Source organism: Triticum dicoccoides, chromosome 6B, assembly GCF_002162155.2.
Source record: "Triticum dicoccoides isolate Atlit2015 ecotype Zavitan chromosome 6B, WEW_v2.0, whole genome shotgun sequence".
Lineage (NCBI taxonomy): Eukaryota > Viridiplantae > Streptophyta > Magnoliopsida > Poales > Poaceae > Triticum > Triticum dicoccoides.
In genome coordinates, this window is record NC_041391.1 from 471,310,577 (window position 1) to 471,324,037 (window position 13,461).

Below are 13,461 nucleotides of genomic sequence, written 5' to 3' on the forward strand. Positions count from 1 at the left end.
CGGTGAAAGCCAAGCGCACTTTGGATGCCCTGAAGCGAGCACCACCGCCTCCGCCGCAAACCAACTATGACCGCATTATTGAAAGGACATATAAGGAAGAAGAGCGGTCGGGAAGTACTTGCAGTGATCGAAGGTTAGCAGAACGAAGAAGTGGGGAAAAAATTCCCCAGCTCGACGAACAAGCGAAGCAATTGTGCCCCCCGCTCAAGGTGTCTAGCGATATCGTCGCTAATCATCCAGGGATGGTGCCCGGTACCAATCCCGGAGACTACATGCCCGACGATGCACTTTTTGATACAATGGAGGTGGACGGATTCAAATACCGGCACGGGAAGCCTGTCATCAAATCTGGTCATCCTTCTCTAACAACGATGATGTGAAGATTCCATGATTGGTACATGGACATCTACAACAAGTCTGGGAAGGATACTTTGACGCTGAGAGTTAAAGAGGAGCACAACCTCGTTGGAACTGATTTGTTCTCTGTTCCATATGAGGAGTTCTTCCAGTTTTTCAATCAAAAGGCCCTCGACAAAGTAATCATCACTTGCTATGATCTGTAAGTACTACTTCTGTAATTAACTCTCTATATATAGCTCAGCTCTTTCATTGCATGTATATATATATACCTATCCTCACTATATTATGCAGATTGAAGATCGTCGAATGCAAGAAAAGACAAATCGGTGATATTGGGTTCATTAACACAAATCTCATAGATGAATGGAATGTTAAACATGATGCCAAACAAACCGAGGCCAACTTGCTACAATCGTTATATCGAAATCAAAACAAAGATACAATACTCTTTTCTTACGAATTCAAGTGAGTGTTACTGTCTTGTGCATATTCGGTTTCTCTTATTACTTGAGGTTATAGTAATGTAATTGATGAGTTATGCATGCGTGCGCAACTTCCACTTTATTCTGCTAGAGATTAAGCTTGAGCAGGGACTAGTAACTGTCATAGACTCGAAACGAAAAGATCCCGTGGAGTATGCGACCATGACTAAAATGCTTGAGAAGTAAGTTCAATCGATCATTATCGCACCATATCGGCAACTTTATTCATTTCCTGATATCAAGTAATTGTTTTCTTTGTCTGGCAAGGTTTGGAAAAAGTTCATCGCAGAAGCTCCGGGACTGCCAGCGGAGCTGCGATTTAAACACCCGAAAGTTAGTACTAGTAGCTAGTTCCGCGCATCTCCCATTGATTCTAACTAGTTTCATCAATACCATTTAGCATGCTTGCTTATCAGTTTGATTGACCTCTATTTCTTGTAAAGTGGTTGTGGCAGGAACCCGGGAATAATTACTGTGGATACTACATTTGTGAGTTCATCCGCCACACGACCTGTGAGCGGGGCTACTCTAGAAAACAATATGAAGTGCGTAAGCAATAATATTCATAATTTTATTTTATTACCATCATTTGTGTTGAGTTTCATTCATATATATCTATTGACCCCCTTCTTCAAATTAGATGTTTCAGATGCGAGATGAACTCCTACCACAAGATCGCGTACGAGCAATTCAAGAGGAATTGGCGGGATTCTTTTTTGACCACGTCATCGATAAAGACGGAGAATACCATGTGGAACTTGAGTTCAGATGTTGGGATTGTAAGAGATCTTATATTGTATATATATAGCCAGTAGCGTCGGATAGATATACGAAAACTTGTTGTTCGACCAATCTCTCAGAGAAGGAGAGGTCGATCACTTCTCTCTGTATATGTTCATGACGATCTTCTGAACTTAATGGTTTACTTCATTTGCTTACTAACTAGCTAGCGTGTCGAGTCCTCTCTATACGTATAGTATGTAGCGTCGACCAAGCACGGAGATAAGAGAGGACACTTCTCTCTATTAGGTAGCTAACACAATATATGAAACCCCTAAAATAACCCTACAAACCCCCCAAAACCCCCAACCCCCACCCCCTTTCAAAAAAAAAACACAAAAACCCCAACCCCTGAACTGCTGACGCGTGGATGCCTTTTGGTCCCGGTTGGTGCTACCAATCGGGACAATAGGCCCTCCTGCCTGGGCAAGCCGCAGCGGCCACATGGAGCCCCATCTGTCCCGGTTCGTAGGCGAATCGGGACTAAAGATATTGAACTTTAGTACCGACCCTTTAGTCCCGGTTCGGGAACCGGGACAAATGGGCCTTATGAACCGGGACAAATGGGCCTTTTTCTACTAGTGCTAGCGAGTTTATATTTTTTGGATTCATTATCACATTGCCAGAAAAATCTGGATTTAAAGTAATCCTTACACTGAAGAACCCCTTTCGGTAAGTGAAAGAATGACAACATGTATAGAACAATATTGTTGAGGACGGAATTGATCAAAATCTATCGCCCCCCCATATGACAAGAGTTTGGCTTTTCAACTGGCTAGTCGTTTCTCGAGTCTATCTTCCACATGTTTCCACTCAGCAAGAGCATCTATAGCCAGGCTTCTCAAATCCTCCTTAGACCAACCTCAAGCGCTGACCCATTTGGTCCGCGCACGTCTGTATGGGTCGAAACAACAGAATTTTTTTTTCGAGGGTACGCCAAAGGCGTACCTTAGCTTTATAGAAGGGAGAAAAATATGTACAAGAGTTATAACAATGAGCTAGTTGATGGTCACAAGCCGACCCCAACCAAACCTCCACTCCACTCCTAAATACTACTCTACTACTCGGGTATCGGTCTTCCTCCAGATGCTCCTGCCGTAGCCCAAGTCCTCAAGTCGTCGAAGATCAAGTCCACCGTCTCCCATTCATTTTTGATATGGTTTGATCCGAACACTCTTGCGTTCCTCTGTTTCCAGAGTGTCCAGCAAATGAGCATCACGAATGTGTCAAATCTTTTCCGAGTTTGCTTTTGTATGCGCTTTCTAGCTTCCGTCCACCATTGCACCAAATGGGATCCATATGTTGGGCAAAGCTCCACTCTCAATCCCATCCTCGACATGCACAGGTACCACACTTGCCTCGAGAACACACATTGCAGCAAGATGTGGTCGACTGTGTCTTCCTCTTGATCACAAAAGTAGCATTTAGATGTTTGGTCTTGCAAACCGTGTCTAGCCCTTCTGTCCGACGTCCACAGTCGATATTGCACTGCCAGCCACATGAAGATTTTACATGCCAGTGGCGCCCAACATTTCCAGATTGCCCCGAAAGAGTGAAATCTAACTCCTCCCTCACATAGCATCTTGTATGCAGATGATGCGGTGTAGACTCCAGTCACACTCCAAGCCCATATGGGGCTGTCCTCAGTTTGAATATCTAATTGAATCTCCGATATGATCTCCCAAAGTGCGATGAACTGGGTTAGACCCTCCGTGCATAGCTCACCCACGACGTCGTTCATCCAAGCATGCATGCACATCGCATCACGTACCAATCTCCTGTTGGCCACCTGCGTACGAACTGTCGCCACCACCAAGGGGGCCAGCTCTGAGATGGTTGCACCATGGATCCACCGATCTTTCCAAAACAAAATTTTGTCTCCCGCTCCCACCTTCCATTTAACCAGGCTCCCAAACGCTTGGGCCACCTTTTTGTCCGCGGTCAAGTTGAGCCCTTGCCAAGGCTTGGAAGCATCCGTGCGTCTAAGCCATTCCCATCGTAATCTTAGTGCAATGCCGTGCTTGTATAAGTCAATTACACCCAAGCCGCCCAGGTGCTTTGGTCTACAAACTCTTGCCCAGGATACCACACACTTGCCGCCATTCACTTCCTCCGTCCCGGCCCAGAAAAAAGTACGGCAACCTCTGTCCACTCTTTCCAGAGCCCATTTTGGCGCCTCCGCTACCATGAGGTGATGTGTTGCCCGTGCTCTCATGACTACAACAGAAATTGTGACCCAAGGAACGGGGACTACAACAGCTGTCATCCGTGATGATAGAGAAAATTTTATAGCGGCACAATACAAATTCATCCCATTTGTTGTAGACGTGATCACAAGAGAAGCTTTAGCTATGAGCGATGGTCTTGTCTTTACTAATTCTCTTGGTGTCAATCAGCTGTAAGCGGAGTCAGACACTATACAAGTTATCAACTTTTTTTTTGGGTGATACAAGTTATCAGCTATTGTAATGATCAAATCAGATGGTGGGATAGTAGCAGTTATGTTCGCAGAGCGTGGATTGAGCAACTCGAAAAAGCTCGGATTCGATTACAGAAAGTCGAACTAGAAGCGGATGAGTATCGAATGAATGGATACTCTACTAGTACCATGATTGGGAGATCATTTTTAAGCATTGCTAAGTGGTTCATGGGCTCGCTAATTTTTGTTCCTGTAATAAATCTTTTTTTAGTAGGTTTGGACGAGCCTTTAAGCTGGTTTGTCAGTAAGCTCATAGAGGATATAAACATATTTTAATTTAATAAAACTAGTCATAATTACGTCTTCAACTCGCTTCAGCGTTTGTAGCCGTCACTAGGTGATTTATAGATTTAGATGTAACTTTTATTATTTTTGATGATACTATTTGTATTGCCTTGATAATTGATAAATAAATTAGAAAATTTTCCAGTAAAATAATAAATAAAGCTAGCCATGACCACCTTCACGGAAGACCAGCGATAAAAAATGGGCTGGTCGAGTACTCTACGACACACGAAACCGAAATAACTAATTAAGGAGTACTCCTTGCGGAGATCACTCAAATTTCCCCAGGTTGCGCGCCATTTGTCGCAACCTGGGAGTTTTCCCTTTTTTCGTAGATCCATTTATTCAAAATGTTTTATCTCTTAAACCGTGCGTCCAAATCTCGAACCGCTTTCGCCGTTGGATTCCTCGCGTCGAGATTTTCAAAACTAGATCCCATGTTGATAGGTTTTGACAAACTTTTTTTTCATGAAAAAATCGGACGAAAAAACCCGACGAAAAAACCGAACCGGGAACCCGGTTTTTTTCCCTTTCCGAAAGAGGCACGCCCATGCCTCTGACGAAATCACAACCGTGCCTCTCGCGGAAGCAAAATCGTGCCTCTCGCGAAAGAAAAAACAGAAAACACATTTTTTTCCCTTTTCGAAAGAGGCACGCCCGTGCCTCTCGCGAAAGCACAACCGTGCCTTTCGCAGAAGCAAAACCGTGCCTCTCGCGAAAGAAAAAAAAAACAAAAAATGTGTTTTTTTTCCGTCTCCGAGGAGGCACGGCCGTCACTCTCGCGAAAGCACAACCGTGCCTCTCGCAGAAACAAAACCGTGCCTCTCGCGAAAGGAAAAACAAACAGAAAACACTTTTTTTTCCGTTTCTAAGAGGCACGGCCGTGCCTCTCGCGAAAACAAAACCGTGACTCTCGCGCAAAAAAATATTATTTTTTGATTTTGTTTATCGAAAAGCTAGGAAAGACCGGCGGAAAACCAAAACGTAAAAAAAACCCGAGAAAAAACCCGTTTAAAAAGCCAAAAACGCGTGCAAAAAAATAAAAAAACAAAATCCGGAGGGAGCGCCCAGAGCGCGACACGTGGCGAATGACTGAGAGCGTGCCAAGTGGCGCTGATCGTTGCAGGGCTCGTGAAGGAGCGCTCGTTAATTAGTTGCTCCCCACGAAAACATTCAGGTGAGAGGTAGGTGCTCTCGCTGTAAGCGAGATATAATTTCCCTCGGCTCACCCCTCAAATTGTTTTTCCTCGGCTCAGACGGAAGAAGGGCCAGCGCCCACGACATTACGCTGTATAGTTATCCATTAGAAGCCCAGTATGGCCCATCAAACTAAAACCACACTGCAGCCATAATATAGGCCCGTTGAAGGCCAGAGACAGCAAACCCCTCCATCGCTGAAACCCTCCAAACGCTTACCGCAATGGGCAGGAAACCCTCGGCTTCCGCCGCCGCCGCCGCTGCCGCTGCGGCTGCCGACCACGACTCCACCGTTGCCAGCGCCAAGGCCGCCGAACTCCTAGCAGCAGCCGCTGACTGGGAGGGCATCCATGGGCACTCCATGTTCTTCGACGCCCTCGTTCAGCTTATACCCCCGCGCTTCTACCTCTCCGCCGACGATGATGTCCGCCCCTACTACCAGGGGCTCTCCAAGGCCGCCAAGGCGGCCATGAAGGCTCAGTCCCGCGCCAATATCAAGGCTGCCCGCCGAGCCCGCCTCGACCCCGCGGGCCCGCCTTCCTCCACCCTGGACCTTCTCAAGAAGTCCGTCGCCGACCAAGAGGCGGAGGAGAAGAAGGAAGAGGAGGAGGATAACTCAGAAGACGGAAGCCAGGAGTCCGACGACGAGGCAACCTCAGAGGGTGGCGACGATGACCAGGACGAGGAGGAGGGAGATGAAGAGGAGCAGGCAGAGGATGAAAAGGAGGAGATGCAGATGGCCCCGGCAGCAGTTGTTTCTGAAGACCGGTCGGTGACTTACGAGGAGCTGCGAGAGCGGCTTCATCGCCGCATTACAGAGCTCCGTGGGAATCGGTGCACCAGGCCAGAGTTCCTGAATAAGCCTCAGAAGGAGAAGGGTAAGAAGGGAAAGGGTGCTAAAGTGAAGGGGAAGGAGGAGGGTACAAAGCGGAAGCGTGAGGATGGCACCGCGGATGCGGAGGGTAAGGATGGGAAGAAGCACAAGAAGGAAGGGGAAGAGAAGGCACCAGATATCATGTATGGCAATGTGCTGGTTGATCCAAAGGAAGCAAGGCGGAGGAAGAAGAGGAGGATCAAGAACAAGAAGAAGGAGCTGGAGCAGGCTAAGCGGATGCAGAGGGCAAAGGAGGATCCTAAAAAGGCCACCAAGATGGCCTGGGATGTGGCAACAAGGCGCGCAGCTGGGGAGAAGGTGCACGACAACCCCAAGTTGATTAAAGAGAGCATGAAGAAGGATAAGAAGCGGCAGGAGAAGCACGCGGAGGAGTGGAAGGACAGGCAGAGGACAGTGGACATCAAGAAGAAGCAGAAGCAGAATAAGCGGAAGGAGAACATCCAGGGGCGGGCACAGGAGAAGAAGGCGCGCAAAATAGAGAAGCGTGAGAAGAAGCTTATGCGCCCTGGTTTTGAGGGGCGCAAGGAAGGCTATGTCAACGAGTGACGTCTACATTGGAGATGATGGTGACTGAGTACTGTATCTGCTTTATTTTTGCAAGGTTGCATATGCTGGTGTTGGTGTTGGTACTGGAAATAGGTATCCAGATCATGACTACCATACTTAATTATAGCTTGAAGGTTGAATGTTTGGCAGGTCATCTGGAAAAGATTTGGAGACATTCCTTCTGCTGTATTTTCGTTGAGCTTAGATAAATTTGTTGAAAAACAAACTTTCATGTCTGGCTTCATAATTATCTCTAGCACTAGACCAAGGAAATATTAATGTTCTTTTATGTTCACTGTCCGAGGAAATGTTAATGATGCTTCAATGGATTTTGCTCTTTTCTTTGTTATTCCTAGCAGTGGTCTGATAGATTAGTTATGTCAAATTATGCATCAGTGAAGATGTTCCGGGTACAGGCTTATCTGAATTCTTCTTTGCTTGGTAAATTGGAATCCACAATGCCCACTTCTCATATGTCATGGATACGCCACATGTCAATATTCTATATCAATCTTATTTTGCAAGCTTACTGTAGTTATGTACAGTCTGTATTATGGTGTTGAGTTATACTGCAGGACGCTGATTTGTTAGTTTACTCTCTGCAGTTATATCCTAGATTAATTTGCAGCCTTGTTAGTAAGGCTACATGTATACCTTTGTGTTTATTCATTTGTGTCCACTGTTGTCAAGGGTGAGGCACTTGTTCCCTTCCATTTCTTGCCAGCAAAGGGGACAGACAACACCTGCATCTATATAAAAAAGGCGATTTTCGGCCTGTCTTGTATGTGCACATTTCTGTTGTTACATATTTTACCTGCTTGACAAAGTGCAAAAAAGCAAAAGGTATCATTATATAGGTACTTGGAATGCAAGGTTAGGACCATCTCTCTCGACAAGGTATTCTTTCTGTTCGGCAACAAGTTTGATAGATTTATATGAATCGTGGCGGATGAGGGAGGATTGATGGAATGTAGATGCGCCTTCCTTAGCAAGCACTTCCTCTGAGGTGCTTTCAGATCGCTGATTGCTTTCTACCCTATGCAAGAGGCCTCTCTTTTTAGTTATTACTTGAATAGGATACATGGCCTTCATATTCTGTAGATTACTTTATTCCTGTGTGATTTTTGCTCTAAAGATGATAGGTTTCAGAATGTGGTTAGTTTTGCGTCTGACATATGCTTGCTGCTGTTACACATTATTGTACTTTTGTCTTCGACTTTGCTCTAGAAGCATTCTTGTTCTCGACTTCCAGCTGTATTGTTCATGGCACTATTTTTTTCTGCCTTTGTAGCCGAGGATTACTGAGACTGTTTGGACTGAATTATGGTTTTGTAGCATTTGTTCCATGTGAGAGATGGTCCTATATTGATATCATTGTGAAATAATAGCGGAGTGTAGAAACTGTATGCTAATTTTGCATGCAGTTCCAGACTTCCAGCTGTATTGTTCATGGTACTATTTTTTTCTGCCTTTGTAGCCGAGGATTACTGAGACTGTTTGGACTGAATTATGGTTTTGTAGCATTTGTTCCATGTGAGAAATGGTGCTATATTGATATCATTGTGAAATAATAGCGGAGTGTAGGAACTGTATGCTAATTTTGCATGCAGTTCTAGACTTCCAGCTGTATTGTTCATGGCACTATTTTTTTCTGCCTTTGTAGCCGACGAGGATTACTGAGACTGTTTGGACTGAATTATGGTTTTGTAGCATTTGTTCCATGTGAGATTTGGTGCTATATTGATATCATTCTGAAGTAATAGCGGAGTGTAGGAACTACGTATATGCTAATTTTGCATTTGCATGCCTGTTGGTTTATGATGCCATAAAAAACAAGGGCCCCATACATCAGTTGTGTATCTTGCTTGGACTGTCTATATTTATTATTTTGGTGCTAGATCTTTGGCTGTGAAGCCATGAATTTTGTCTAATCTTGTGGTGCTTTGGCCTCTAAGCTTTCAAACTGAACCTGAAGACTACTTACTTTTGTGGATGGCTAAATCTGTTACCCCTGGGTTGTCCTCTGGACAAAATTTGTACGTTCAAGTGCTATATCTTGAACGTTCCTTCTTTTCTTTTCAGTGACCATGATCATGGTGTGACATCAAGTTTTATCTTTGCTCCTCCGCATACTGCTGCTTCGTTGGTATCATCTAAAGGCGTCTGAACCTGGTTCTTTTTAGGCATGGTTTTGTTTTACTCATCAATGCATTTTAGATAGTGAAATTGTTCCTCGTTATTCCCTGCAGGACTGTTCATTGTTTATTGCCTGCCAGTTGTACATAAGTTTCGTTTGTCCTGGCTAAAGGTTGTTTCACGCTAAAAAGAAATTAATTTCCATCATAGCTTCGGCTCAGTTGTAGCTTCAGTTTACATGCATGAGTAGGTGTTTCCTCATGCAGACGAGTACTACTCCCTCCATTCCAAAATAGATGACCCAACTTTATACTAAAGTTAATACAAAATTGGGTCATCTATTTTAGAACGGAGGGAGTACCTCTCTTCATAAATATAAGATGTTTTAGAGCATCCCAGGGCGATTTTTTTCGCGACGGCGGCGAAAAACCCCAGTCGCGCCCCGAAGATGCCGAAATCCGTCGGCTCGACCAGTTTTTGGGCCTGACGATCCCAGGCCGAACCCAGCGCAAGTACACTTGGGGGCTCTGGCGGAAGGGAAAACCGCGTCTGGGCCACACTGTCACCCCGCCGAAAAAGAGAGGGTTTCGCCGCGGCAACCTCTCCATCACCTTCCTGGGCGAGTTTTCCGGCGCTTCGGCCGCGCAGGGCGGGATACCGACAGCTGTGCGCCCACCACGTCTGCCAGGTGTTCGACGATTTGTCTGCTCGGTGATGGACTCGGACGAAGAGGAGGTGCTCGCGACGCTGCTGGAGGAGGAAGCCGATGCCGACGTCCAGGAAGAAGAGCATCTCATGGTCCTCGCGGCCCTGACCGGCCTGCTCGCGAGCAAAGCAAAGCCGCGGCGAGGTGGCTCGGCGTCAGGGCGGCTGAAAGCAAAGAACCGACATCGACTAGAAGGCTATTGCTTGCTCTACTCCGACTACTTCACCGACGCTCCAGTACACGTCGGCAAAGTATTTCGGCGCCGTTATCGGATGAGCCGAAAGCTTTTCCTCAGGATTGTGAATTCCATCCGGGAGTTCGACAACTACTTCAAGTGCAAGAAGAATTGCATCGGCACACTTGATTCACCTCAATCCAGAAGTGCACGATAGCTATGAGGATGCTTGCATACGGAGCTCCCGATGATTCACTCGACGACTATGGGCGCATGGCCGAGTCCACGACCATTGAGTGTTTCTACAAGTTCTGCAGGGCAGTGGCGGCAGTGTTTGGACCGCAATACTTGCGATTACCCAATGCTGAAGACACTGCCCGGATCCTAGCACAGAATGCAGCAAGAGGATTTCCTGGGATGCTTGGAAGCATCGACTGCATGCATTGGAAATGGAAAAAACTGTCCATTTGCTTGGCAGGGGATGTACAAAGGCGCCAAAGGCGGTTGCAGTGTGGTACTTGAGGCAGTTGCCACACAGGACCTCTGGATTTGGCACTCCTTCTTTGGTATGCCAGGAACTCACAATGACATCAACGTACTGCAGTGCTCCCCTGTCTTTGCCAAGCTTGTTGAAAGTCATTCTCCTTCGGTGAACTTCGAGGTCAATGGGCGGCACTACAACAAGGGATACTACCTAGCATATGGCATCTATCCGAGGTGGTCCACATTTGTGAAGACTATCTCAAACCCTGTGCCAGGAAGGTTTAGGAGGCTTGCGGGAAGGATGTCTAGCGGGCATTTGATGTGCTCCAATCTCGATTTGCTGCTGTCCGATACCCTGCTCAGACCTAGTCGAAAGATCAAATGTGGGAGCTCATGGCTTGCTGTGTCATCTTGCACAACATAATCATTGAGAGCGAGCAAGAAGAGCCAGTGTTTGCCACCGAACCATATTACAGGCAGGGTCTTCTTGCCCAAGCTGATCATCAGCTACCGGCAATCTGGACTGCCTTCCTCAATATGCATCAGGAGATCCGAGAACCGCAGGTGCATCAACAACTGCAGCAGGATCTGGTGGAGCACCTATGGAGGCTCAAGGGCAACACCTTAGCTCGACGTGTTAAACTATTTGTTGAACTATATAATTTGTATTGAACTATTTGATTTCTATTGATTTTCTGTGATGAACTATGTGATAAAAAATAGTTTTTGCTAAATTTATGTCGATGCACGCCGAATCACGCCGAATACGGGCCGAAATTGATCAATTCGCGCTGATAGTGGGCCATTTTGCGTCGAAAATGAGCTGGAAAGTGGGCCAATTTGCGCCGAAAATGAGCTGGAAAGTGGGCCAATTTGCGCCGAAAGTGGGCCGAAATCGGCGCCTGGGGGCGACCTGGGGAGCGGCGGCTGGGAACCCGATCGCCCCCAAGACGAAATTTCAGCCGGCGCGCCCCCAGGGCGGTGCTATTTCTAGCCCCTGGAGGGTCGAATGAGTGGAGATGCTCTTAGAGACTTGTATGATTAGTCCGAAACATCCTATACTAGATCGGGAACGCGCCTTGGCGTGAGGGTGCCCGTTCGAACGTTTTGGTCAAGCGTGTAATGTTAAATTATTAGTAACCGAGGCCGCTATTCCGACCATAAAAAGGGGTAATGAAAGGAACGCGGAGTTTCTGCACCCGAGCTCAAATGAGCTCGGGTGAAAAGTAAAATCAAAACTAAATAAAAAAATTCAAAAAAATCCAATTTTTTTGGGAGAAACATTGACAAAAGTTTTAAGTGCCTGCAAAAATTCGTCATGAAATCACATTTCTAGAAGGCGTGGCAAAAAAAAAAAATTCGGTACTCTGAAAATGCTACTTCCTAAAGCATTTTGGAGCACTGATTTTTTTTTGCCACGCTGTTCGGGAATGTGATTTCATGATGAATTTTTGCAACCACTTAGAACTTTTGTCAATGTTTCTCCCAAAAAATGATTTTTTTTGATTTTTTTTGACTTTATTGTTCACCGAGCTCAAATGAGCTTGGGAGCAGAAAGGCACTTTCGCAATGAAAGCATGATATTATCACCATGTGTCCAAATGGGACTAACAACATCTGAAGTAACTCAAGCTATAAATAGATGTCAGACAAAATGTACCTAAAAATACTGGTCCGCTTAATGTCTTTAAGTCAACCTATTCATATTGCAACCTAAGAAACCTCCAAACACCCATCCATAAAGCCGTTGCATTACAAAGTATAGATAAATATTATATTTTGAGTACGCGAGGTAACAAGGTGCATGTGAAGTTGTTCTAAACCAAACAAAGTACAAAGTAGCGACGCCAGGAGCTGATTGTAAAATTAGTTCTCCCTTCATTTCTTTTTAGTCTGCATATAAGATTTGGTCAAAGTCAAACTTTGTAATGTTTGACCAACTTTGTAGAAAAAAGTATTAACATCTACAATACTGTAGTTATATGGTATGAACATTTATTTCATGATGCATCTAACAATATTAATTTCATATTGTGAATTTCGATATTTTTTTCTGTACTTAGTCAAAGTTAATAAAGTTTGACTTGACCAAATCTTATATACAGACAAAAAAAACGGAGGGAGTAACTGTAAGTAAGCTAAAACAGAATGAAATGAAGCCATTATCAATAAGTTAAAGGGAGATGCAGATATAGCAGGAGGTTAAATGGGAATAAACATGTAATCAAAATCGAAATTATCTAAGAAGTACATTCACTTACCTAACACAACAGCGTAGAAAGCATCATGGGAGAGTATGCGTACACGGTGGAATGCATCTTCGGCCATGATAAAAAATGAAGAACTACCGAAGAACCAGTCGGAAAGAAAGATTGATTACATGCACAAAATGAGAAGCCATCAAACAGTATACAAACATAGAAAGCCATTTCACGATAGATTTAGCACCAAATATCACAGTCATAGAGCGTACACAACACGGGGTGGCTTAAAGACGATTGTATAGTAGTCCGTACAGTCATATGCATAGAATAACGAGTGCTCGTTACAGATCATGCTTACAAAAAGGACATAATTAACTGCATCTTGGGAGATATAGCAGACGGTCGTTGTGTCTGCACCCGGTGATCCATCCGAATCTAACCCGCAAGAATGCCAAAAAGAGGTCACATATCAGAGTACATGAAAATTACTGAGAAGACATCACTTGTTTTTAAGTACCTCTTTACTCTTCACAGCCGCGTTTGCGTTTTTCAAAAAGATCTTTGCGAGCATCGCACACAAATTGTTTCCCAGCTCATTTGTTGTTCAATAGTCCAACATGGCTTAATGATCTGGTATATGGAACAATTAAAACCTAGAGAGGCAAGGTTTCTCAAGTTTACCTTGACCCGTCTAGTTTGGGAGGAGGTGTCATCTGCTGGTTGGTCATGCTCT

The 13,461-nt window shown here is 45.0% G+C and overlaps 1 protein-coding gene across 1 annotated transcript; it reads left to right on the plus strand.

Moving 5' to 3' along the window:
• The first annotated feature begins 5,766 nt into the window (after positions 1-5,766).
• LOC119323221 (ribosomal RNA-processing protein 14-like) lies at positions 5,767-7,361 on the plus strand. Its single transcript, XM_037596816.1, has one exon. It carries the CDS (start codon positions 5,807-5,809, stop codon positions 7,022-7,024), a length of 1,218 nt encoding a protein of 405 aa, XP_037452713.1. The 5' UTR covers positions 5,767-5,806; the 3' UTR covers positions 7,025-7,361.
• The last annotated feature ends 6,100 nt before the right edge of the window (positions 7,362-13,461 follow it).

Coding starts and splice junctions, on each gene's coding strand:
- LOC119323221 (XM_037596816.1), top strand. CDS start 5,807: ATGGGCAGGAAACCCTCGGCTTCCGCCGCCGCCGCCGCTGCCGCTGCG.